Source organism: Zea mays, chromosome 6 (assembly GCF_902167145.1).
Source record: "Zea mays cultivar B73 chromosome 6, Zm-B73-REFERENCE-NAM-5.0, whole genome shotgun sequence".
Lineage (NCBI taxonomy): Eukaryota > Viridiplantae > Streptophyta > Magnoliopsida > Poales > Poaceae > Zea > Zea mays.
Window position 1 is genome coordinate 109,644,619 of NC_050101.1, and position 25,717 is coordinate 109,670,335.

The following is a 25,717-nucleotide window of genomic DNA, read 5'->3' on the forward strand; positions in this document are numbered from 1 at the left end:
TGAGCTGAGGGAGTGTGCGGGGTCTTCACCTAGCACTCGGGTGACGTGGGCGGGTCGTGGGGACGTGGGCGCTCTTTGACCGCGTGGGTGCACGCCATGGGCACGGGCGCGACAGTTGCGGGGGAGGGGATGGGTCTGACAAGAGGGGCCACGAGTCAGCAAGGGAACGCGTAGGTGAGTAGGGCGTCGTGCTGACGGGGCGGTCCCACTGAGAAGAGAGGGAGAGGGCGAGCGGGCGAGCGGGGCGTGGTGCCGACAGGTGGGGCCCGCTTGTCAGCGGACGCGGGCGGTTAACTAGGCTGGATGGGCCAAAAGGCCGAGGAGGGAGGAGGTTCAGGCGGCTTTCCTTTTGTTTTTTTGAAATTTCTAATGTCTTTTCTATTTTAATTTCTCTATGGTTTTCAAATCAAACTCAAACCAAATTTCAAATTCAAACCAATTCAAACATGTGGATCAAACAAAAGAATAATTTAGGCTCAGCATAATGCAACATTTCATGACTCACATAAGTTTTGACAAAATAAATAATTAAACCCTCGCCTAATTCACTTACTTTTAATCAAAAGTAAAAGAGAGAGAGAGACAAAAGGTAACACCTGAATTTGGTTGGCATTTAGAGAAGAAATTTTATACCCTCAAATTCAGGGTGTTACACCGTCGAACATAATATAGCTGTCGGATGTCTATCGTTTTACTGTTGTGCGTTACCAATGGATAGCAACTAATGGGCAATGCAAGGATGAGAGAAAAATTATAACTAGAGAGATGGGTCAGTCGACGGAGGGTCTAGAAGCATGCAAGCTCCTTGAGGCAACCCTTGGTGCTGCCCTTGGCGTTCGTGCATATAGCCATGGTCTTGTTGTTGGTGCCGCTATACTCGACGTTGATGTCGTCCATGGTTACGCCGGTGCATGGGATCTTGGCAGAGCAGAGCAGGCTGACGGCCTCCGGGGTGGAGGAGGTGCCGGTGATGTTCTTGAAGGTGACGTCCTTGACGGTGACCTTGGAGGCGTCGTTGGCAGTACATAACTTGTTGGGGCAGTACTTCATGTCGATGAAGATGGGGTTGGCTGAGTCCTCCATCTTGATATTCTCATAATGGATCTTGGAGACGGTGAGCACGGAAGCGGCGTCCTCGTACGCCTTGATGCGGACGCCGAAGGTCGTCTTCTTAAGAGTGCAATCCTTGACGTTGATGTTTGTGTCGTCCTTCTCATCCTTGTACCGCCCTAGGCTGCCGATGCTGATGCCGTGGCCGGAGCCGTAGGTCACGCCGGTGATGTTCACCTTGGAGGTCCCGGGGCTGAAGGAGATGCAATCGTCGCTGACGCTGATGACGGTGTTGGTGATGGTGATCCCGGATGAGTCGCCCATGTGGATGCCATCCGTGTTGGGGCTGTCCCCAAGCGCCGTCACGGTCACGTCCTTGATCAGCATGTCCTTGCACTGGTACATTTCTCGAGCAAACTATTATTAGTTTAGTCTGGAATTAGACCTTCTGCCTCTGCCTTGACCCTTCCCCTAGAAGTAAGTGCTTTCATGTGGAAGAACTTGGAGTTGAGCAGAGTGACCCCGGACACCTCCTCATTGTTCACGAAGTCCATCACCAGTGAGTTGGGAAGGATCTTGCAGTCGTACTTCTTGGCGCAGGAGTTCTTGCTCCAAACGGCTGGGCCCAATCCGTCAAGGTTTCCCTTGCCGGTGATGACCAGGTTATCCACGCGTAGAATCTCGATCCAATTACCATGTTCCTTGTACTGGCTTAGGTCCATGGTCGCCAGTAGATTGCCATCCACATGGATGGTCACGTCGCCCTTGCACGGGCCTGTGAAGTTGAGTTGTCCGACAAGGAAGTCGCCCTTGGGTATGAGGATTGTTTGCTTCCCGGTGTCGCCGCATGCTGATGCCCATGCCTCCTGCACAGCCTTCGTGCTGTCTGTCTTGCCATTGCCGGAGGCGCCCAACTTGGTGATGTCGAAGGACCCACCAGGCCTGGACGCTTTCGCATCGATGCCCTTTGACTCTTCCTTCTCACCATGCACGATGCAGAAGAGGACCAGGAGGAACAAGGCTCTCATCGCATTGTTTGTGCACGCCATCTTGTCGTGATCGATGCTTTATTTGTGTCTCTTGTTGCCTGGGCACTAGGACCTATAAATACCACTGTTCTGCTGATAAAATTAGTGCGCTATATGTATGGCTTGGACACCATGCCTTTGCATCGCTATTTTAGGGCAGACTTCTTGTCCTCAAACTCTTCATGCATTATTTGGACCCTTCAGACGTAACCACTAACCACTGTGGAAAGCATAAATTAAATAACAAAAGAAAGAATGAACAATGCCAACATTTAAACTATACTCTACTATCTTATATATATCTTGGTATTACTAATTGAAGGTTCTAATAGAGCCTCTGGATTAATTTTCACTCTATTATTAATTCAGGACCCAATTGAGCCTTTATGTTAATTCTCATCAGACATGATAAAAAATTAAAAAATATCATAAATTCTTAGATTAATTAGAAATATCCGGCCATTAAACAAGAGACTCTAAATTATACATAACTATTAGATCCTGAAGGACCAAAAAAGTGATCAAATGAGGTGAATAGGTCTATGTTGAGCAACCTCTCGGCTTTGAAGATAGTGAGTACCCTAACCATGTTTATAAACTCTCAAAGGCATTTTATGTGCTCATGCAAGCCCCAACAGCATGGTATGAATGCCTAAGAGATTTTCTTATCACTAATGGCTTCAGAGTCAGTAAAGCCAATCCTACTCTCTTTACTAAAACCATTGCAAAAGTTTTGTTTGTATGCCAAATATATGTTGATGATATCATATTTGGGTCTACTATCAAATCTACTTGTGAAGAGTTTATTAGGATCATGATTCAAAAATTCGAGATGTCTATGATGGGGGAGTTGAAGTATTTTCTAGGATTTCAAGTCAAGCAACTCCAAGATGGCACCTTCATCAGCCAAACAAAGTACATTCAAGACATACTCAACAAGTTTGGAATGAAGGATGCCAAGCCCATCAGGACACCCATGGGAACTAATGGGCATCTCGACCTCGACACGGGAGGTAAATCCGTAGATCAAAAGGTATACCGGTCGATGATAGGATCTTTACTCTATTTAGGTGCATCTCGACCGGATAGTATGCTTTCTATATGCATGTGTGCAAGGTTCCAAGCTGATCCTAAGGAAGTTCACCTTAGGGCCATGAAAAGAATCATGAGATATTTAGTTTGCACTCCTAAATTTGGTCTTTGGTACCCCAAGCGATCCACCTTTGATTTAATAGGATATTCAGATGCCGATTGGGCAGGGTGTAAAATTGATAGGAAGAGCACATCAGGGACTTGTCAGTTTCTAGGGAGATCCTTGGTGTCTTGGGCTTCAAAGAAACAAAACTTAATAGCTCTTTCTACCGCCGAAGCCAAGTATATTGCCGCAGGACATTGTTGTGCGCAATTACTTTGGATGTGGCAAACCCTTAGGGACTATGGCTACAAATTGAGCAAAGTCCCTCTCCTATGTGACAATGAGAGTGCTATCCGCATGGCGGATAATCCCGTTGAACACAGCCGCACTAAGCACATAGACATTCGGTATCTCTTTTTGAGGGATCACCAACAAAGGGGGGATATCGAGATTGCTTATGTTAGCACCAAAGAATATTAGTCGATATCTTTACCAAACCATTAGATGAGAAAACCTTTAGCAAACTTAGGAATGAGCTAAATATTCTTGATTCTCGAAATTTTGATTGAAACATTACACACATAGCTCATTTGTATACCTTTGATCATATCTCTTTCGTGGCTATGACTAATGTGTTTTCAAGTGTATTTCTATGCTAAGTCGTAGATTGAAAGGGAAATGGAGTCTTCGGCGAAGACAAGGCTTCCACTCCACTCTAACGGTATCGTTTATCCTTTGCCGTCACTCCGCATCACTCTCCAAATTTGGTATAATCTTTCACTCATATTTCATTTACCAAAGGGGAGAAAGTATAAAGGGCTCACAAAGTCTCCGTTTTTGGCTATTAATGCCAAAGGGGGAGAAATATTAAGCCCAAAGCAAAAGGACCGCACCACCACCTTTTGAAATTTTTTAAATTGGTATGTTTAATTTCAAATTGGTATGTTGATTTTCAATTGGTATATTTTCAAAATTAGCATCTAAATATATTTCCAATTGATATCTATTTAAAACCCTCTTGAAAGCTAAGAGGAGAATTTTATTCAGGGGGAGTTTTGTTTAGTCAAAGGAAAAGCATTTGAAACAGGGGGAGAAATTTCAAATCTTGAAAATGCTTCTTACAATCTTATTCATATACCTTTGACTATTTGCAAAAGACTTTGAAAAAGAATTTCCAAAAAGATTTGCAAAAACAAAACAAGTGGTGCAAATGTGGTCCAAAATGTTAAAATAAAAGAAAGCAACCATGCATATCTAGTAAAAGTATAAATTGGTTTAATTCTATGTAACCTATGCACTTACCTTATGCAAACTAGTTCAATTCTGCACTTATATATTTGCTTTGGTTTGTGTTGGCATCAATCACCAAAAAGGGGGAGATTGAAAGGGAATTAGGGTTTAACCTTTTCCTATAAATAATTTTGGTGCTTGAATGCCCAACACAAATGATTGGACTAACTAGTTTGCTCTAGATTATATATTCCACAGGTGCATAAAGGTTCAACACAAACCAATAAAAGATCAAAGTTAGGGTTCAAAAGCAAAGGAGCAAAGGAACCGAAGGGTGCCTGTTGGAACTTGCTCTCAGTTGCAAGGGGATCCAACAAGGGTGAACAAAGACGTTAACAGGGTTCTCACGCAAGATGGCGATAGCTTTGTTAATCTGGCCTCTCACGGGCACTGTGCGGGGGTATTTATAGGTGTCTGAGCGCCCAGCGCCTTGTCCTAAGGACGCATGTGCCCTCAGACACCTAGGTTATCCCCAGAATATTCCCATAAAGCAGGGTTACAGACTGTAATTACAGGAATGCCTTTACAAATTAGGCACGTAACACGCAGCGGCCACGCAGGGCCCGTTACAATGGGCCGGATCACACGTGGGCTTCTGAGCTGGACGAGGCCGCACGGTGGATGACCTCATCGCAGGCCTTCGTCTGATGTCGTATCAAGCGAAGGGTGTCCCTGCCCGTCACAACTCCGTCGGACCAGCGACTGCAGCGAAGGCTTCGAGCCAACATTTGCCCCAACATTTGCCCTCCGAGGGACCAGTTCGACAAAGTCACCTGGTGCCGAAGACGTCGCTAGATGGCGGAGACGCTGCCCTCGCTCGAAGTGGTTCCGCGGGGGTTTTTGACATGATCGTTGATTGACGCCGTACTGTTGGATTGCGGGTTTCCCGAAGTGCCGCGCGCTGTTGGATTGCGGGTTTCCCGAAGAGCCGCGCCCTGTCTATAAAAGGGGGCGGGGGTCGGCGCTTTTTGAACTTCACCTTCCGCGCTCCGTGAAAACCCTAGCCGCCTTTTCCACCGTCTTGCTGCTCATCTGCTCGCCTTGCTCTTGTTCGCCGGAGATCTGGCTCGAGTGAAGCAGACCGCCCGCCGCCGTCGACGGTACATAGCGATGCCGACCTCTTCTTCTTCCGCTGCCGCTACGCCGCCGGCCGACGTCTCGCCGCCAGCCGACGCCTCGTCTGAGGGGACGCCGAGTACTCTGGTGGCGGAGGAGTTGCGCGCCGGCGATACGGTGGATTTTGGTGTGTCGTGGATGTCATCGATCCGCGTGCAAGATATGCAGCGGTTGGGCTACTTTGGCGGCGGAGTTGCCCGCGTCCCGGGGACGGAGGAAGTTCCCGAGCCGGAAGGGGAGTTGGTTGTGTTCGAGGCGTTCTTCGCCGCCGGTCTCCGCCTGCCTACGCACCGATTTGTTGGAGAAGTGCTGCGCAAATTCAACGTTCAGATCCATCAGCTGACTCCGAATGTCGTGGTGGCTCTGTCGAAGTATGTTTGGGCGACGACTTCGTACGGCGGACAGCCATCAGTCGAAGTCTTTGCGAAGTACTATTGCCTGCACTGGCAGAAGAGGATGATTGGAGATGAAGTTGCCCAGTTTGGGTCCTGTACATTTACGCCGAAGACCGGCAAGACCACGATGGAGGTAGTCGAGTTGGTTCCTTGCGCCCGCAACAAGTGGGGCAATTGGAATGAGTTTTGGTTTTACGTCGCGGAGGGTACCGTCGAAGACCATGAGGGGCTCCCCGTGTCCGAAATGTGTTCGCATTTTTACTCAGCATACCCGCCCTTTGAGGTGGCGGAGGAGGATGCTGACGAAGGGGCCCTTCGGTGCGCTGTCGGCCTGAGCAGTGGGCGCGACTTGGTTGAAGAATTTTTGGCGTACAGGGTATGGCCCTTGGCGCATGGCTGGGCGTTGGGCGAAGTGTGCCCTCGCCAGATGCATTCCCATGGTGGGAAGATGGTGCGAAGTCCTGCCTTCGCGCTGGATCTGCAAAACCGCGATCCAGTCGCCTTTGTGCGTGAGGTGGAGGATGGGGCGGTGCGGATCGTTGGTCGGTACGTGCCGAGGACAGAGGGCCAGCGTAGCTGGGATATCCGCGGGTCGAATGACCGTTTGAACAGGGTTTTTGAATTGAATCGACTGCCGTATAACGGCTATCCGGGCCAAGACGATGTGGACCGCCGTGGGAAGAAGCCGGTGGTAGAGTCTGGAGACGACCCTGCGCCGGCGGCCGCCCCATCCTCTAAGAAGAGGAAACTAGGTACTGTTATGGGAGGACTTGGGGTTTCCGATGGTTTTGCAAGAGAGTTGATGAGGACATGCGCGGCCCCGGGGGGAAGGATGTCTTCGCCCGAGCTCCGGGAGTCTTCGACGCGGATGCTGAGGGTTACCGGGGGTTGGTGGCCTAGGAATGTTCCTATCCCCCGCGCGGCCGGCGAAGACTTTTTTACATCTCGCATGGTTCGTGAATGGAAAGTGTTTCCTTACGGGCGGAATATTGCTGCTGTTGTGTCGGCAGTGATGGACAAGGATCGCCAGGGAGCTGCACAGAAGCGCCAGGCGGTTGTCAGGCTTCATGAAGCCCGGCCAAAGAGGCAGCGGGGGGCTGCGAAGGCTGCGGCCCCCGGCGGAGGCAAGCCGCCGCTGGCGGCGAAGTCGGGCGCCCCTACATCTAGCAAGGCGCCGGTGGTTCCAAATCGACGAAGGCTGTGCCGCCGTCCAGCAGGGTGCCGGAGGCCGCGAAGGCGGCCCGAGTGTTGCCGTTGTCAGGCAAGCGCGTCGCCGACTTCGCCACTGATATTAGTGTGGATGACTATCTTGGTGGTAAAACGTTGGCTTGTTTTTTTTTCTTTTTTTAAATTTGTTGATACGTCGCAGGGTCGGACGAAGGCCAACTTGCTATTGTTGCGCCTGCCGCGGCGACCACGGCGGCTGCCATAGTGCCGAAGGCGAAGGGCGGTGCCCTTAGTGCCGGAGGCGAGATGTCGGCACTCGCGGCTGTCAGGGATGAGGCGGGCGCTGTGTCCCGCCGGCTGAAGGAGGTGAAGGAGGCACTAAGTTAGGTCCGTTGAGCTAGACTTCATTTTTTTTGTTGGGGCCGCGGTCTTACGTGTGTTATGCAGGCGGCTGACTTCACCGACCGCACAGTGTCGGGGGCCCTCACGGCAGTTGTGTCTGCCGAAGTCGAGAGACTTCGGACGCAACATGCTGACGCCGTCCGTGAAAAATCGGCCGCCGACAGTAAGTGCCGCAAGTTGGCGGACAAGGTGGCCGCACTGGAGGGGGAGAAGACTGACCTCCGGCGCCAACTGGCGGGGGAGAGGAGGGAGACCAACGAGGCCCTCGCCAAGGCGCAGGCTGCGCAGGCGGAGGCCAATCTGGCGCGGGCGGAGGGCAATCTTGCCAGGGAGCGCGCCGAGCAGCTGCAGGAGCGGCTCAGCGCCCTGGAGAGCCGTGTGGAGAGGGCCGAGGCCGCGACGCGCGCGGAGGCTGAGCGGACGCGCAAACAGCTTATGGATTCGTACCATGAGCTGGGCGCGCGGACCGGTGACTTCGAAGTGCCGGACCGAGAGCCCGGACTTCGCTGTCTAGAGTGGGTACAGGAGGAGTTGCAGGCACTCCCCACTATCGTGGAGGGGTTTATGTCGTATGCCTCCCTGGTCACCTGCGAGGGGGCGATGAACGCGCTCTCTCGCGAAGGGTGCCGGCACTTTGAGGTCTTCGAATAAGCTGATGAAGATTTTGAGCGAGATATCTACAAGGTTGAGGACCCCATAGTGAAGGAATCTGCCGGAGCCATCTATGACCGGATGTGGGGTCCGCACGGTCGCGAGGTGGTTAGGGAGCGGGCCGAGACGGCGAGGGCTCAGGTAACTTTCGGCGTTTGCTTGGCGTTTGTTGGATGTAGGCTATGTGTGGGTTTGCTGAATTTGTGTGCTGTGTCTTAGGCGGCGCGTGGCGAGAGGGTGGATGACTTCGGAGGGCAAATGTTGGGGCGAAGGCAAAGACGCCACCCTCCGCTCGAAGCCTTCGCTGCAGTCGCTGGTCCGACGGAGTTGTGACGGGCAGGGACACCCTTCGCTTGATACGGCATCAGACGAAGGCCTGCGACGAGGTCGTCCCACTGTGCGGCCTCGTCCAGCTCAGAGGCCCACGTGTGATCCGGCCCATTGTAACGGGCCCTTCGTGGCCGCTGCGTGTTACGGGCCTAATTTGTAAAGGCATTCCTGTAATTACAGTCTGTAACCCTGCTTTATGGGAATATTCTGGGGATAACCTAGGTGTCTGAGGGCACATGCGTCCTTAGGACAAGGCGCTGGGCGCTCAGACACCTATAAATACCCCCGCACAGTGCCCGTGAGAGGCCAGATTAACAGAGCTATCGCCATCTTGCGTGAGAACCCTGTTAACGTCTTTGTTCACCCTTGTTGGATCCCCTTGCAACTGAGAGCAAGTTCCAACAGTGCCCTGGTCTGGCGCACCGGACTGTCCGGTATGCCACCAGACAGTGTCCGGTGCACCAGGACCGTACAACTCCAAACTCGCCACCTTCGGGTTTCTCAGGCGTCGCTCCACTATAATTCACCGGACTGTTCGGTGTGCCACCGAACTATCCGGTGCACCAGCGGAGCAACGACTAATAGTGCAACGGTCGACTGCAACGAACACCTGTAAACGCTATAGTGCGCGGACAGTGCACGCAGAAGTCAGAGCAGCAGCCAGAGGCGTACCAGACAGTGAACAGTATACTGACGCAACACTGCAATCTCTATCTCTTGGGCGGATGATCGAGAACGGGACGACTGCGAAGACGAGGATGTGGACTATCGTCCATGATGTCTCAGCTCCCTAGAATCAATCGTGGAATCAAAAATACCCAACCTACAAGAGTGAACCATGCACTTAGTAGAGTAAACCATGGACTCAGTTCAATCACTAGCATATGAGAACAATTTTGAAATCCAAATCAAATACTCTCATCGTCCATGGGCTTGTCCTCCTGCACTAGCATATGCTGCCTGAGGGTCGATTGGCTGGTTCCTCCAATCGTGGTCCTGCCCATGGCGCTGAACCATCTCCTGCCCATATAAAGGCTAGAGGCAAACATACCAAATATATGTTCATTACCAAGTTGATGCACAAACACATAATAGAGTACCAAAAACACACTAGACGGTCGATGGTAGTCTGAGTGCATAAAACATCAGGATTTTGTGGATCAGAACCCCTATGCCCTTGCATATACACCTCCACATTCGTAGGCGTACGGGTGGATTTGACTTCCTGTACATACAAGTTAGAATGACACATTTCTATGTAATTCGAAGTTACAACATAATGTGACATACCATTCGCTTAGCCAAGTGTACATGTCCATCACCGTCGTAGTTGTGGAACGACTCAGTACCACGGTTTCCCATGTTCCTTTCAAAAATGGCATGAAACTCAAGGGAAGCCCACCACCTGCACAAGGCCCGATAACCCTATGATAGGGTGGCCATCCAAGGCACAGACACCTACATGAAATGTTTTTCGATCAAGCAAATAGATGCATTAACATGTACCTAAAACAAGAATCAGTAAAATACGATATGAGATGCAAAAACTTGTTTAAAAGCATTCCTATCGAACCTGAATGGGTGATCCTCTAGCAAAAAAACATCAATGGCAATCGAAGTAACATATCTTTCCACCAAACTTCAGTCGGAAGCATAAAGTGTCTTCAGCGCATATCGGAAATGTCAGAATCCCATGACAACTCCATCCAGCAATGATACCATAAGTCATAAAATCGTGAATAGACCATAAAAACGCAGCTCTCAGGTTGAACTTCTATTTCTTGTAACAATCGTACGCCTCGACTCCTTCCCACAAAATTTTCAATTCTTCAATCAGGGGTCTCATCATCACATCGATCTTTGTTCTCGGATGATCCCGACCAGGTATTACAAGACATAAGAAAATAAATTCATATTTCATGCAAAGAGCTGGCAGAAGGTTGTATGGAACAGCAAATATGAGCCAACATGAGTAGTATGGTGCAGTTAGATTGAAAGGTGAGAAACCATCTATTGCCAAACGGAAGCGGACATTTCGCACTTCAACAGCAAAGCTGGAATCAAAGGCATCTAGTACCTTCCATGCATCTGTATCAGTTGGGTGCACCATGACATCTGGATTCTAGCGTACCCCTTCTTTGTGCCACCTCATGTGTCTGGTTGTATTCTTGGAGATGAACAAACGTTTCAACCGAGTTATAAGAGGCATGTAACGAATCTGCTTACGTGCTATCTCGGTCGTCATGGTCAAGCCATCATCGTTTTCAACCTCTATGAATCTACGCTCACCACATACTATAAACTTCTTCTCACTCATGGTCTTCTTCTAGAAAATCATATAGTTATTGTCGTAGACATCGATTTTTTCGTAGTCCATACCGAGACCAGATAGCAACTTCTTGGACTCATACATGTCCTTTGGCATCTTGTGATTCTCCGGAAGTACATCACTGATCAAGTTCAGAAGCTCCTTCTAGCAGTTGTTTGAGAATGCAAACTTAGACTTAATAGTCATAAGTCGAGTCATGAACACAAGGACGGTCACTTTCGTGTGCTCGTGCAATAGCTCTTCGGTAGCTTTAAGGAGCTCGAAAAACTTCTGAACCTCAGGCATAGGAGGATCCTCATAATCGAAGGGTTGACCGGGGTTCTCCAAATCGACGGGTAGAAGCTCATGGCGTACATCGTCAAGCATCTCTTCCATCCTATCATAGCCCCCTCTTCATGTGACTGAACTTACGATACAATACGAGGAGGTGGGTCCTCACCGTGGTGCACCCACACCTCATAGCCTGGCATATAACCGTTCTTACAAAGATCTATCGACATAGTCCCTGTCAAGGAAATAAATGTTCCGACACTTGCTACAAGGGCACCTAACATCGATTCCAGTCTCCAACCGAGCAAAAGCATGGTCAAGAAACGTGTCAGTCTTGGCAACCCACTCACTTGATAAAGCACCTTTTTCTTCCAACCTTCATACATCCATCGACGATCCTCCTCCATACTAGATACGAGACGTTAACTTAATTACTTATGATTACTAATAAACCACACTAATACAATATTACATTGAAAAATCATTTCACGGGACCCTAAATCATATAAAATGATCTTATTTTCGAGGGCATAATAATTACACTCGGAAATTAAAAGTTTAAATTATATAGGCACCACTAAATAAACTAAAACAAGCTAATTTAATTACATAATAAACTTAGGTTGTCGGACATAACAAACTAAACATAACTAATAGCAAATAATCTATATGCATATACAAAATTATACTAAAAGTTACAAAATTACCCACTTAGCTGGGCGTAGAGCCAGTGAAGCGAGCGCCGGTGGGGTCGAGGCAGGCGCCGACGGCGTCGGGGGCGGGGGCAGAGGCTGAGGCGGGCGCGGGCTGCATCGGAGCGGCTCCGGCGGCATCGAGGACGGTGACAAAGGTGTCCATGGGCTCGGGCAGCGTCGGGGGCAGGGCGGGCGCCGGCACAGGGTGGGGAGGTGCTCGGCGGCGGCTGGTGGGTGGCGGCGGCCTCGGCTTGTGTGTTCCTTGAAGAATGGAACTGAAACGACGCGGGCGGGCGTTGACGGGGTTTAAATCCCTTATGTCCGACGGCCTCCTAGGCGACCGTCGGACATAAGGTTATGTCTGGCGGCTTATCTGATAGCCATCGAAAATAACCTTATGTCTAACGGTCTGTCTAACAGCCGTCGAACGTAGGATCTTATGTCCGACGGCTGCCTTAGGCCGTCGGATATAACGTTCTATCTGACGGCCACCTAGGAGGTCGTCTGTCACCCGGTTTTGGAAGGTAAACAGAATGCGAACCATGTACGTGCCAGAATCAGAAACTCACTTACATAGCGATTACATAATTGGACATCATCACACATTGCTCAAAGTAAATAGTGGAAATAGTACTTTATTACATCAAGATGTCCAAGACATCCACGGAGTCATTAACATAACATTGTCATTACTATTATCAAAGTGCGGAAAAGCGAGCGTAGCAGATAAAGCCTTCATAGGCAGCTGACTGGAGGTTCACCACTAACATAACTAGAACTCATCGCAGTCCTGGAACTCCTCAAAGTCCTCCATGTTGCTGCATCTCCTCCTGAGCACTGAATATAGTGGTGACAACCTTGGGTGGGGTGGTTTTCAAAGCAAGGGTGAGTACACATCAACATACTCAGCAAATGTCCCGTTTGGCTAATGTGGACTAGATGTATGTAGAGTTAAGATTAAGAAATTGCTTTTAGTTGGTCAGATATTTATTACCTAGTAGTAAAGCCATGTTTTAGCAATAAACCCAGTTATTACCTAAAAGTACTCCCTCCAAGAGGAAATACCAGAGATCAAAGTTATATTTATCATCATTAACCATAATCATAAAAGTATCCAAAGTTCTTCTAATCAAAAGGATCCCAAGACTGCTCTTAACTGTGAGCACGGCTGATATACCAGTTTCTAACACTCTGTAGAGGTTGCACACTTTACCCACGAGTCGTGATCCCTTTCCAGCCTAGGTTGTACAAACTCGATCTTCACAACCGAGGTGAATGGCTAGGGATACACTACGTAGCCTTTACAAAGATTCCCCAGAGGTCATAGCCGCCCGTTAGTTTTCTCTAGTTTGATAAACACAATAATTTTCCCCACAGGAAGGGTGACTAACAAAACCAAATCGAAAGAACCTCGGCAACCAGCCTCGGCAGAGCAAGTGTTGTGCCTGGACCCCATAGACGCCCTACGGCGAAGCCAACTACACCTCAAGTTCCTCTAATTAATCAGCTAAGGGTGTCCCATTCCACACTCATGGTTGTACTGTTATCCCAGGTGGTCACTCAATGAACAGGTCCTTACGGAGAAGTACTCAGGAAATAGCCTGAGTCCCCTAAAGTATCACAAGATCATCATCAAGATAACATCATTGTATCATAAAGATTCACATCATGTTCATTGATTAAGTTAAAGCAATAGCATAAAGCTTAGAAACCCAAAAAGGTAAACAAGGATAAGGTAAATACAGACTAGTTAATCCTTAGGTTTAAATAATGTAATGCGGGACGGTGAACTATAAAGTAAGTAGGACATAGTAGGTCAGAGGACTCTTGCCTTCACTAGGTTGTTGCTCAGGAAGATCTTCAGCAACACACTAAGGAACCACGAGCTGCTCATTGTCTAAACAAAGCGATCATGCATTCAATGCAATTGGATAAAGACAAAGGAACAATACACCAAACACATACAACCATGTGAACACAATTTTGATAGAGCAATGTAAACACAAAAGGTCAACTTAGGTGCTAGAGTGAACTGGCACACTAGTGGTTTGTGATTCCCTAAATATTATATATCTCCATGGATTGCATAATTTTAATTCCACTAATTTTAGTGAGACACAAAATTATACCAGGGATAAATTCATACATTACATATTATTAATCTCACAAGGTTAAACATCTAATTACCATTAGGGTTTTCCTTTTTATTTTCTTATTTAGTAAACAAACTATTACATATACTAACCTATAGTCTAGGCATAAAATTAACATGTACAGACAGTGAATGATCATAATTTATTTGGACAAAGAATAATCCTATAAACATTTTGCAATTTGAATCACTCAATTTGAAGTTCATATGCAAAAGATATGAAATAAACAAGTTTTGAAGTTTAAAATACAAAATTGGGCCTAAATTTGTGAATAAATAGAAGTCTAGGGTTCAATCCGTAAGATTACAGAGGCCTGCGCGTGAAAACCAGGGACAACGGGTTGATTTCTAAAAAGTGAGGGTCTCTTTAGCAAAACTGCCACGCGAAGGGGTACGGGGTTGCGCTAGCCGTCCGGTCTCCGAGCAAAGGTCCAGATTAGAATAGCGAGCGAGGGCGCAGGCTCTTGACAGGTGGGCTCGGGTGGGTTGAGGCACTGATACACGGGGCCCATGGGTCAGCAGTATGAAGAGGACATGGGGCGCGTTGGCCACTGGATTGTAGATCGATGGCTTTGGTTCCATAAACCACGCGAACCGTTATCCATGACTTCAGGTCGTCAGATCAAGACTGGGCGGTTCGGATTCGGCACGAGGGGTTTAGTCTCCTCTGGTCAGCTAGGGGTGGCGCTCTCAGCGGACACAGCGGCGCAGTCACCGGAGGCGAGGCAGACCGGGGCTTCTAGGACACTAGGGGTTGGTCTGGGTAGCCAGAGAGGTTGGGGAGGACTCGGCAAGCACTATGGCAAGGTCTGGGTGCCGAGAACAGGACTAAGATGGGTAGACGGTGGAGGGGGACCCTCGGGCGAATCCAAGGTTACTCTGGCAAGCAATACCCGTCGCGGTGAGGGTTAAACCGGCGCTATGCCGTCGGCATAGGCTCCGGGGAGAGGGTGGGGGTGCTCTAGGCCTAAGTTCGGGCTCAGGAAGGGGTTGCATTGGTCGAACGCCGTGAAGATGCTACGGCCCGGCGTGGGGCAACTTCGACGGCCAAAATCCCCCACGTATAGCAGAATTGGCGCAAAAGAGGGACACAGGAATGTCACTTACCCAGATACGGTGCTTCGGGCAGCTTGGCACGGCGCGATGGGGCTCTGGTTGGCCGGACGTTGAAGAATCATGACGGCGGCGAGCTCCAACCTGCGTAGGGGAGAGGTGGAGCGCAGATCGGGTAGAGGATTTGAGGAAAGGGGAAACCATCGTGGGTTCCCGGTGCGCCAAGCTCAAGCAAAGCTCACCATGGCCAAAGCGCTGGCAGAAGTCCAGCGGCGACAGCAGAAAGGTGAAGCAACAGCGGGGGGCGGCGCTGCGGCTGGGTGAGTGCGAGGGCAGGGAAAGAGCGAATGTGAGGCAGGGGCGAGCTGAGGGAGTGTTCGGGGTCTTCACCTAGCACTCGGGTGACATGGACAGGTCGTGGGGACGTGGGCGCGCTTTGACCGCATGGGCGCACGCCATGGGTGCGGGCGCGACAGTTGCAGGGGAGGGGATGGGTCTGACAATAGGGGCCGCGAGTCAGCGAGGGAACGCGCGGGCGAGCAGGGCGCGGTGCTGACGGGGCAGTCCCACTAAGAAGAGAGGGAGAGGGCGAGCAGGGCGTGGCGCCGATAGGTGGGGCCCGCTTGTCAGCGGATGCGGGCGGTTAATTGGGCTGGATGGGCCGAAAGGCCAAGGAGGGAGGAGGTTCGAGCTGCTTTCCTTTTCTTTTTTTGAAATTTCTAATGTCTTTTCTATTTTAATTTCTTTATGGTTTTCAAATCAAACTCAAACCAAATTTCAAATTCAAACCAATTCAAACATGTGCATCAAACAAAAGAATAATTTAGGCTCAGCATGATGCAACATTTCATGACTCACATAAGTTTTGACAAAATAAATAATTAAACCCTCGCCTAATTCACTTACTTTTAATCAAAAGGAAAAGAGAGAGAGAGACAAGAGGTAACACCTGAATTTGGTTGGCATTTAGAGAAGAAATTTTATACCCTCAAATTCAGGGTTTTACACCGTCGAACATAATATAGCTGTCGGATGTCTGTCGTTTTACTGTTGTGCGTTACCAATGGATAGCAACTAATGGGCAATGCAAGGACGAGAGAAAAATTATAACTAGAGAGATGGGTCAGTCGACGGAGGGTCTAGAAGCATGCAAGCTCCTTGAGGCAACCCTTGGTGCTGCCCTTGGCGTTCGTGCATATAACCATGGTCTTGTTGTTGGTGCCGCTATACTCGACGTTGACGTCACTCATGGTGATGCCGGTGCATGGGATCTTGGCAGTGCAGAGCAGGCTAACGGCCTCCGGGGTGGAGGAGGTGCCGGTGATGTTCTTGAAGGTGACGTCCTTGAGAGGAGAATTCCACATGTGCATAAAGGTTCAACACAAACCCATAAAATATCAAAGTTAGGGTTCAAAAGCAAAGGAGCAAAGGAACTGAAGGGTACCCTGGTCTCGCGCGCACCGGACTGTCCGGTATGCCACCGGACAGTGTCCGGTGCACCAGGACTGTACAACTCCAAACTCGCCACCTTCGGGTTTCTCAGGTGTAGCTCCGCTATAATTCACTGGACTGTCCGGTGTGCCACCGGACTATCCGGTGCACCAGCGGAGCAACGGCTAACAGTGCAACGGTCGACTGCAACGAACACCTGTAAACGCTATAGTACGCGGACAGTGCGCGCAGAAGTCAGAGCAGCCGCCAGAGGCGCACCGGACAGTGAACAGTACATGTCCGGTGCGGAACCGGACTGTCCAGTGCAACTAAAAGACAAAGCTCCAATGGTCCTGGAGGGTCCAGCTTGATCCAGCAGTAGTGGGTGCCCCAATCTTGAGGTACCAACAGAAACAAAACAAAAAATTTAGAAATTTCTATAACAGTCATGAAGCCATGAAATGAGGGCATAAGGCAAGGTTTCAAAATCTTCTACAATAATAACCATGGCAAGCTATAAAACTTAGATATATGTTGCTATAGAAAATTAGGAATTCTCTGGATTAGATATTTGTTAAGATCTTTCTAAAATGTGTACAAGTGGCACTTGATAAGTGTCGATGGCTAGTGCAACAACCTTTGCTCTATTGCCTACACACATATTCAACTCATTTGTAGCAAATATTCTAGTCCTTTTTAGTCCTTGCAATGATTTGCAAGTATGAATCATCGATCTGATATCAAATACCCATGATTCACTAAAAGAAATAGCCAGATTAATTTCAATAACATATATAAACAAAATAGAAGTCTCAATTTCCTTAGTCTTCTAAGTACTTCTTGTAGTTCCTAGACCGTTTCTCAAGGTCACCACAATGAAATTTTTGTCTTTAGAAGAAAGGCCAGACTTAGACTTTGCATTTAGCTTTGAGATCTCATCTTTAGCCTTGCCCTCACCTTTGCCCTTCATCTTTAGCAAATGTCTAGGACTTACCCTATTAGATTAAAATAATCAATGAGACTTTGCTTTGGTAGGCCCACCAAGTGATGATTAGAATCTATATAAACATAGTAATTGGAAGGGTATCAAAATAAACTCTTAATTTTTTAGGGAAACTATCCTATCATATTTAGTACATGGGTGGATAGTAAGGTAGGAAAATAAACCATCGCAGATAATTATATTAAATGTAGGATAGAAGTCATCCATTTATCATGGTGATCTACATCATCAAGTCCTATATGTGGTTTCTATATTTGGTTCATATTATTCATAATATTCTCTATAAAACTATGCTAGGTGGAGAGCCGGATACTACCATGCGGTATGAAAATGGTTTGTCCAAATAATCTATGTTGTACACTCAGAAATTCCTGGTCACATCACTGTAAGCTCTATATAAATATCACCAGATTAATCAAATCAAGTTGATTTGAAGACAAGCTAAATGTATCTATTTTTACTGTCAATCATATTGACAATTGTATGACATAGAGCCATAACAGTATATCCAATTCAGATTTCTTGACATTCTCAATCTAAAAGATACATGTATTGTTATCCCTACGGTGATTCTAGTCGGTAGAGATATGCAACTATACTGGCAATTACCTCATTTTCCTAAGTGGTGCTATAACCAAAGAAATATAGATGCAATATACTAGGAGTATCACCTATATGCAAATAATCTAGATCAAAAATTGTGCATGACCTAGCTCTGGTACCACTGATGGAAATCATGCACGATACACACTAGCATATCTACCATGTTTAACCAAGATTGCATGTAACTACAGAATCATGCATTTCTACTACTAGACGCGCAACACAGTGGAAGGACACATTGATGTAGTGGAAGTCATCGAATGTCCTTACGTACCAACAACAACACATTTGACCATCCTCCTCAAGTTCATTATTGATCAACACCACAGTAACAACAGTGTCACCATGGTATATCCATACGTGTGAAGATGAAATATCGTAATGTCGGTGCGCTAACACCATGCATATCGAGAGAAGCGGTGTCGACGTATCGAGCGTCTGCAACCATAGGAAGAGACAGCCGTAGCTAATATGATTCTCTCAAGCATGCCAGACCTTTGGTACATATAGACCCTTACTAATGTGTTTTTACCATAAAGACTCATTAGTGTTATCATATGTCATGATTGTCTCTTGAACATATATTCAACAATTGGTATTAAATATATCAATTAATTAATATCGGTGCATGCAACCGAGACTATAAGCTAAGACATTTAGTTTCGATTGTCTGGTATCCGTTGAAGCCAGCTGTTCAGGCTGCTGCAGCTGCAATCTATAGAGACAAAAATATTGTAGAAACAGTAGAAACCGGTACAGATTAAAGCCAAAGGAATAAGCTGACAAATGTTTTTGTGTAGCACTTCTACCGTCGCTGTCCCATGAAGATCATGGGGAATAATGTACAAGGTCCGGTACTAACACACATGGTGGATGGGGTGAACCGAGAATGACAACCTATCTGTCGACGGACATGGTGGATGGCCGTACTGACCTGGAATTGCTGCGCCAAACAATTCGTTTTTTTAGAAAGTTCATATGGTAAACTATTGGAGGGGGTAAATTAAGGTTGGTGCTTATTTTGTTAACTTGTCTCTGGTTTAGCAAGTAAATTATACATCAGAGTCCTGAAGATTTTCTAATTACTAAAAACTACTGGCGAGGAAGATAAAAATAAAGCCCTCTATTTATTTTGTTCATCGATCACTTGGCATAATCATGCATTGACTTCCCAAATGATTTTTAAGGAGGGTTTTGGAGACGTTTTGAGTGTATGCATATATAGAGATAGATTCGGTGGAATTTAGCTTTTAAACTGCTATGTGGTGCTTGCAAAAAAACAAAAGAAAACAAAAATGGCATGTCCTGGAGCTCAGGTACATGAACTTTTACATTCTTCTTTGAAAAAACAAACACAACGTGAATAAGTGTCTGATGTGAAACCAGACGTACTCTAATACATGCAGGATTGTACGTAGGACGTGGTAGAAGTTTGGTCAATAATATGCTACTAGAACGAGCAGCAGCAACCCAGATTAAAGGAAATACATATACGTGGGTGGTGCTTATTCGTCACTTTAGTAAAACAGGGTATTTTCGACAGTTAAAGCCATCAGACATAAGTTATTTTCGACGGACGGTCGTAGGCTTATGTTCGACAGTACCCATCCCTCTGTCATAAAGGGTCAAAAATACTCTTATTTCCGATGGTGGCCATTGGACATAAGCTATGTCTGACGGCACCTTTCGGCCATCGACGTTTATCCTCGGTAACGGTAGTTAACGGTCGTCCATCGCTTATGTCTGGTGGCCTATATTAGCCGACGGCCTATGTTAGCCTTCGGACATAATGAAGTATTATGTCCGACGTCTTGTGTTAAGCCATCAGACAATGAATTTCAGCAGTTGCAAAAAAATTATATTTTTGTACATTTCTGACATTTACATAGAAAACCACAGATTTCATATACAACCACATGTGACGGAACCTCCCAAGTCATTAGGCCCACCTACAGTTGTCCTTGTCCAACGGACCTCAGACAACCCTACAGGTGCCCCTGAATCACTTGACAAGTTCGGTATCTACTTTTCTTACCTTTCCCAAGAGCGTTTTACCCGTCACGCAGACATTACAAGCATCAGAGTTACGAAAGTGCGAAAGCCATTACATTAACTTACCTTTATTTAAAAGTAAGGCAAAGATTAATATTTACAGACCAAAATATAACATACGAGTGCAGAGTATTATTATTACAAGCCAAGGGAGGCAAAAACCCCTCCCGATAAGTTTTACACAAAAGTTTTTATGGAGGATCCTTTCCTCCCGCAGCTTTACTCTTGGTCTTCTTCTTTTGAGATCACCTTGGAACAGAAACAACAAAAGTTTGTTGCTTCCTCACCTAAAAATAATAGGGAATAAAACCCTGAGTATGGAATTACTGAGCGAGACTTACCCGACTAAAAAAGACTCTTAAGGGTATGCTGGTTATAAGGGAGTCAAGGTAAGGTTTCTCAATAATCAACGATTCTGTTTGCAGAAATGCTTACTAACAGTGGATCCTTAAAAATCCAGTTTTATTTGTCAAGTTAAGTTTAATTACCTGTAACTAGAGTTCTTTCAACCCTAGTTCAATCACTTGACCTACACTAGCCAATTTCTTAACAACCCTTCATCTTTACTGGAGTTCTACGTATAGGTCAGAGACCAAGTTTTCATAACCGTGAAGGTACGGAGATTCGAATCGATTATACTCAGCTGAGGATCTCTGATCACACGACATATGTAGCACTTAACCCTTGCATATGTCAACCCGCCACCGAGGTTCTTAAGACCAGATCAGGTTCACGCCAACCGAGAGCACAGATACACCACCGTCCAGCCTCTTGCCATGGAGGGTACACGCTACTCTCGCCATCTCTCCACTCCCATTGCGTGGTATCTTATTCTGGTATTAGTCTGCCCGAGGCAAAGCTTACCCATGACGAGGCATGTGACCAGTTAAAGGGTCCTCGGTCAGCAGGCCTACATCGACATGGTCCTTAATCGACTCAGACGGAGACACTACACCGAGACTATCTTCTCATGCAAGTCACCAGCCCGATCTTAGCTTAATCATTTCAAATCCCAAAGTTTGGTACCTGACAGAGGTACATCTTTTCCGATACTGAACCCATCATGGCCATGATGGACTCACCATCAAGTTTTATTTTCGAAAACATCCCTCCCACTTTGCCACATCATATTTTGTAAAAACAAAACATTTTGTTTTGCTAGAGCAAGACTAAGCATAGTAAAAACCGTTTGTAAAACAGGGATTCAAAGGAAGGTAATCAAATTCAAGGAAGGTAATGCAGGAATTGTTTTAGCATTCAACTCCTATCACCTAATGCATCAAGCAAGTGAGAAAGATTTTAAAAGAATCAAGGAGGTGGCAAATGCACCGGGGCTTGCCTTGGTTTATAGGTGAATCAGGCTCGGATCCGCAGATATCAAAATAAAAGCAGTTGCCTGCCTGATGTTCCTCGGGTGGTGGTGGTGAAGTCTTTTCTTCTTCTACTTCAACTTCTTCCTCGTTTTCTAAATATAACCATACATAATAATGAATGCCCATGTAATGCTCATGAGAGTGCAAAGATAGTAAAAGTTTATTTTCTAAAGTCTTGAATACAATTTTCCTTCACGGTTCTCCGAGAACCTAGGGTTTCCGGAGTTAATAAAGGAATTCAAAGGGCAGGGGTAGGGTTTTGGGTCCTAAGTATCAAACAAGGTCCAAATCATACCAAACTCTACCCAAGGCTTCTAAATAATGTATAAAGATCATCTCAAAAGTTTGGGGATTTTTTGGAGTTATTATCTATTTTCTAAAAATCCAGAAACAATGTTTTAGGCTATTTTAAATGCTCCAAAATTCTCTATTTGACCTAAAAATCATGAAACTATTTTTATTAAATTCTATGAAAATTAGGAATTTAGCAAAATTGGTTTGACATTTTTACCATTTTTCTACAATTTTCTATAGATTTCTAAAGTTTCACGGAAAAAGAAAAGAGAAAAGCTTAAACAGTGTTGGGCTCATTTCAGCCGAAGCGGCCCAGCAGCGAGCAAATTCGCCCGCGCGCACGCGTGCCCGCGACAACTTTGCAAAAACGCCCTTACCGGTTCAAAATTAGAGTGGCGGTCCTTGGCGCTATTCACATGTCTCACTGACATCTACAAGATGGCGAACCGCGTAGGGACGAACTCCGGCGAGCATGTATCGGATGATTCACGTGATGACTAGCGTTCTACTTTGGCAGAGATCAAATCCAAGACCTAACGAGGGTTTCCCCTCAAACAATTTCATCAATGGGACATTGAATCGATCGGTCCATGGAAACAGCACGGACACTCGAATGGGTATCGCGTTCCCGGTAATTAAGGGGGACTCAGTGTAATTGGGTTGGTTGAGGAGCATCAGGGAAGCACACTAATGCTGAAACAAGGCAGCAGATAGCATGAACAAACCTGGAAGTGGCTGGCCACGGCGAGGTGCGTTTTACGGTGGCGGAAACCGTGATTGGGGGAAGTGAGCAATTCTTGGTCCCTGGTGGATAATCCGGGGCAAGGATTGGTGCAATAGATGCGTGATTACCCTATGGAGCCGCGGGTGCACTCAATTTATAGTGATCGTGAGCGGCGGCCAGGGAATTTGGGTTGGAGATCAGCTCACGGCGACTTGGATATTTCACCGTGCTCTGCGTATCGTGGCGAGCGAGGAGAAAACGGTGCAGGAGGGGTAACTGACTATCCTCCATGATCCCTACGACGTGGAGAATGCTTTGCGGCGTGGCACGGTTGAGTGAAACGGCGAGCTCCGGTGAGGATAAACTCGGACGGCCGCGCGGCAAGTGTACAGGATGGCCGGACCAGCTAGCAATCGCAATCCATCCCGCCCAGATCTTTTTACCCATCCCCGGTGTTATCCATTCCTCCCCGATCACGAATCGAGACAGCGGTGGCACGAATCGCGGCGGAGAGGTCATCGACGATGAACGGCTGGCAGTCGATCTTCTTCAGTATTGTACCATGGCCATTCCTCATTTAGTGCACCTGACAGCCAAAGTTTAGGGCGAATTTTCTCTTAATTTTATGTAATAACATGATCGACACTCTTTAGCAAAGTTATAGCTCTAGGATCCAACTATAATCTTGGTATAGCAACCCTAGGCAAATTCTTGCTCGATCATGCCAGAATTCGTGCCCAAAGTTCTTGCAGTTGTATTGTTAGTCTGAAATTCAGACATCAAACAGCCTGACAGCCTGACTTTGGGTTTAATTATCTCCAAATTCTTCATAACAACAATGTTTAATCCCTTAAACAAAGTTGTTCACCTTTGATAGATCTACAAAATTGATGTGGTGACCTAGGGCAAATTCTCAATAATTTGGAAGATATAGAGCTCCAAAGTTGAGCCAATGTCATTGAATTTCAGACTTAGGTTTAGAACTCAAATAGGTTCTTTTTGCAAATAGGTGCAAAATTCAGGGTTTAGCTTGCAAATCTTCATGATTATGAACCATATGACTTAAGATACCTTACTTTCATAGTTTTTGTACTTTAGTCCAAACATGCACTGATTTTGCACTTAGCCCCCTAGGGTTTAGGTTTAGGGTTTTCTAGGGTCCTTTTTAGGGTTTTTGGTATTTCAGGGGTGTGAATATAATTTAGGTCCCTTCTTAGTAACATTTTTTATGACTATTTCACTTAAGCTTTAGGGTTTTCTCTTTTTGGATTTTGTTTTACCCTTCTAAACCCCATTTAGGGTTAAGTACCCTACTCCAGGGTTTTATTTGCAAAATGCCATATCAATACAACTTGTTTGAAACTTCAGCCTAGTGAATGCATTCTAGGTGTATCAAACACATGAAATGCTAATGCTGATGATGTTATGCTCAAATTTTAGTAACAGTAACACCAGGGGTGTTACACCACATATTCACATACATTCACAAACATCAATTCACATAAGTATTCACATTCACAAACATCACCTCACATTCACAAACATATAGTTCCAAATAGTTGCAACAAGTCTTTTACATCAACATATAGTTCCAAATTAAACACTAACATAGTTCGACACATAGTCCTTGACATGAACATTGACATAGTTCCAAATCAAACACATTTGATGAACTATCACTCATATCCGTCACCTGGTTGGTTCAAGTTATAGCCACTTCCTCCGGCTGGACTCTAGGTGTTGAAAAGGTTGTTCACCTCAGAATTCGATGTGTCGTCTTGACCAGACGCATCTCTAGGTGCGGCAACTGAAGCGGAAGGTGTCTGAAATCCCTATAACACACCCACATGAAATATTAACCACTAAGTTTATCATTTTAACACATAAGACAACTATGAACATGTCACACACGTATATGTGTACATACCATATGGAATTAAGGCAGGGTGGAGGCAACAACATTGGCATCGACAGTGCAAAGTCCAGAGGCGGCATCCCATATGTCGGCATCGAGACGCCCGCTTGTTGTGCTAGTTGCTACAAATTAGATGCAAGCCATTGTTGAGAAAATAAGGTACACATCATGTGTTTTTAGTTGTTATGAACAAAATGTTACTTCAACTTACCGAGAGTAGAGCTTGATTATGGGCCTGGAGGTTTGAATAATACTCGTCCTTCTTCTTCTAGTACTCAGCTTGTTGCCTCTAATACTCCATTTGTTTCCCTCAAAACTGATTTATGATACTCTGCATGCTGACGCAACACTGCAATCTCTATCTCTTGGGCGGATGATCGAGAACGGGACAACTGCGAAGATGAGGATGTGGACTGTCGTCCACGGTGTCTCAGCTCCCTAGAATCAATCGTGGAATCAAAAATACCCAACCTACAAGAGTGAACCATGCACTTAGTAGAGTAAACCATGGACTCGGTTCAATCACAAGCATATGAGAACAATTTTGAAATCCAAATAAAATACTCTCATCGTCCATGGGCTTATCCTCCTGCACTAGCATATACTACCTAAGGGTCGATTGGTTGGTTCCTCCAATCGTAGTCCTGCCCATGGCGCTGAACCATCTCCTGCCCATACAAAGCCTGGAGGCAAACATACCAAATATAAGTGCATTACCAAGTTGATGCACAAACACATAATAGAGTACCAAAAACTCACTAGACGGTCGGTGGTTGTCTGAGTGCATAAAACATCAGGATTCTGTGGATCAGAACCCTTATGCCCTTACATATACACCTCCAGATTCGTAGGCGTACAGGCAGATTTGTCTTCCTGTACATACAAGTTAGAATGACACATTTCTATGTAATTCGAAGTTACAACATACTATGACATACCATTCGCTTAGCCAAGTGTACATGTCCTCACCGTCGTAGTTGTGGAACGACTCAGTACCATGGTTTCCCATGTTCCTTTCGAAAATGGCATGAAACTCAGGGGAATCCCACCACCTGCACAAGGCCCGATAACCCTATGATTGGGTGGCCATCCAAGGCACAGACACCTACATGAAATGTTTTTCCATCAAGCAAATAGATGCATTGACATGTACCCAAAACAAGAATCAGTAAAATACGATATGAGATGCAACAACTTGTTTAAAAGCGTTTCTATCGAGCCTAAATGGGTGATCCTCTGGCAAAAAAACATCTATGGCA

General features: G+C 46.3%; 1 protein-coding gene across 1 annotated transcript; it reads right to left on the reverse strand.

The window, feature by feature from the left end:
* Nucleotides 1-466: 466 nt before the first annotated feature.
* LOC118472228 (exopolygalacturonase-like) lies at nucleotides 467-2,126 on the reverse strand. Its single transcript, XM_035960107.1, has 2 exons — nucleotides 1,536-2,126; nucleotides 467-1,467 (listed from the first exon to the last, which is right to left on the reverse strand). The coding sequence occupies exons 1-2, from the start codon at nucleotides 2,097-2,099 to the stop codon at nucleotides 787-789; spliced, it is 1,245 nt and encodes a 414-aa protein (XP_035816000.1). The 5' UTR covers nucleotides 2,100-2,126; the 3' UTR covers nucleotides 467-786.
* Between the last annotated feature and the right edge of the window lie 23,591 nt (nucleotides 2,127-25,717).

Coding starts and splice junctions, on each gene's coding strand:
- LOC118472228 (XM_035960107.1), bottom strand. CDS start 2,099: ATGGCGTGCACAAACAATGCGATGAGAGCCTTGTTCCTCCTGGTCCTC. Junction 1,468..1,535: donor CCAAGTTCTTCCACATGAAA/GCACTTACTTCT, acceptor AACTAATAATAG/TTTGCTCGAGAAATGTACCA.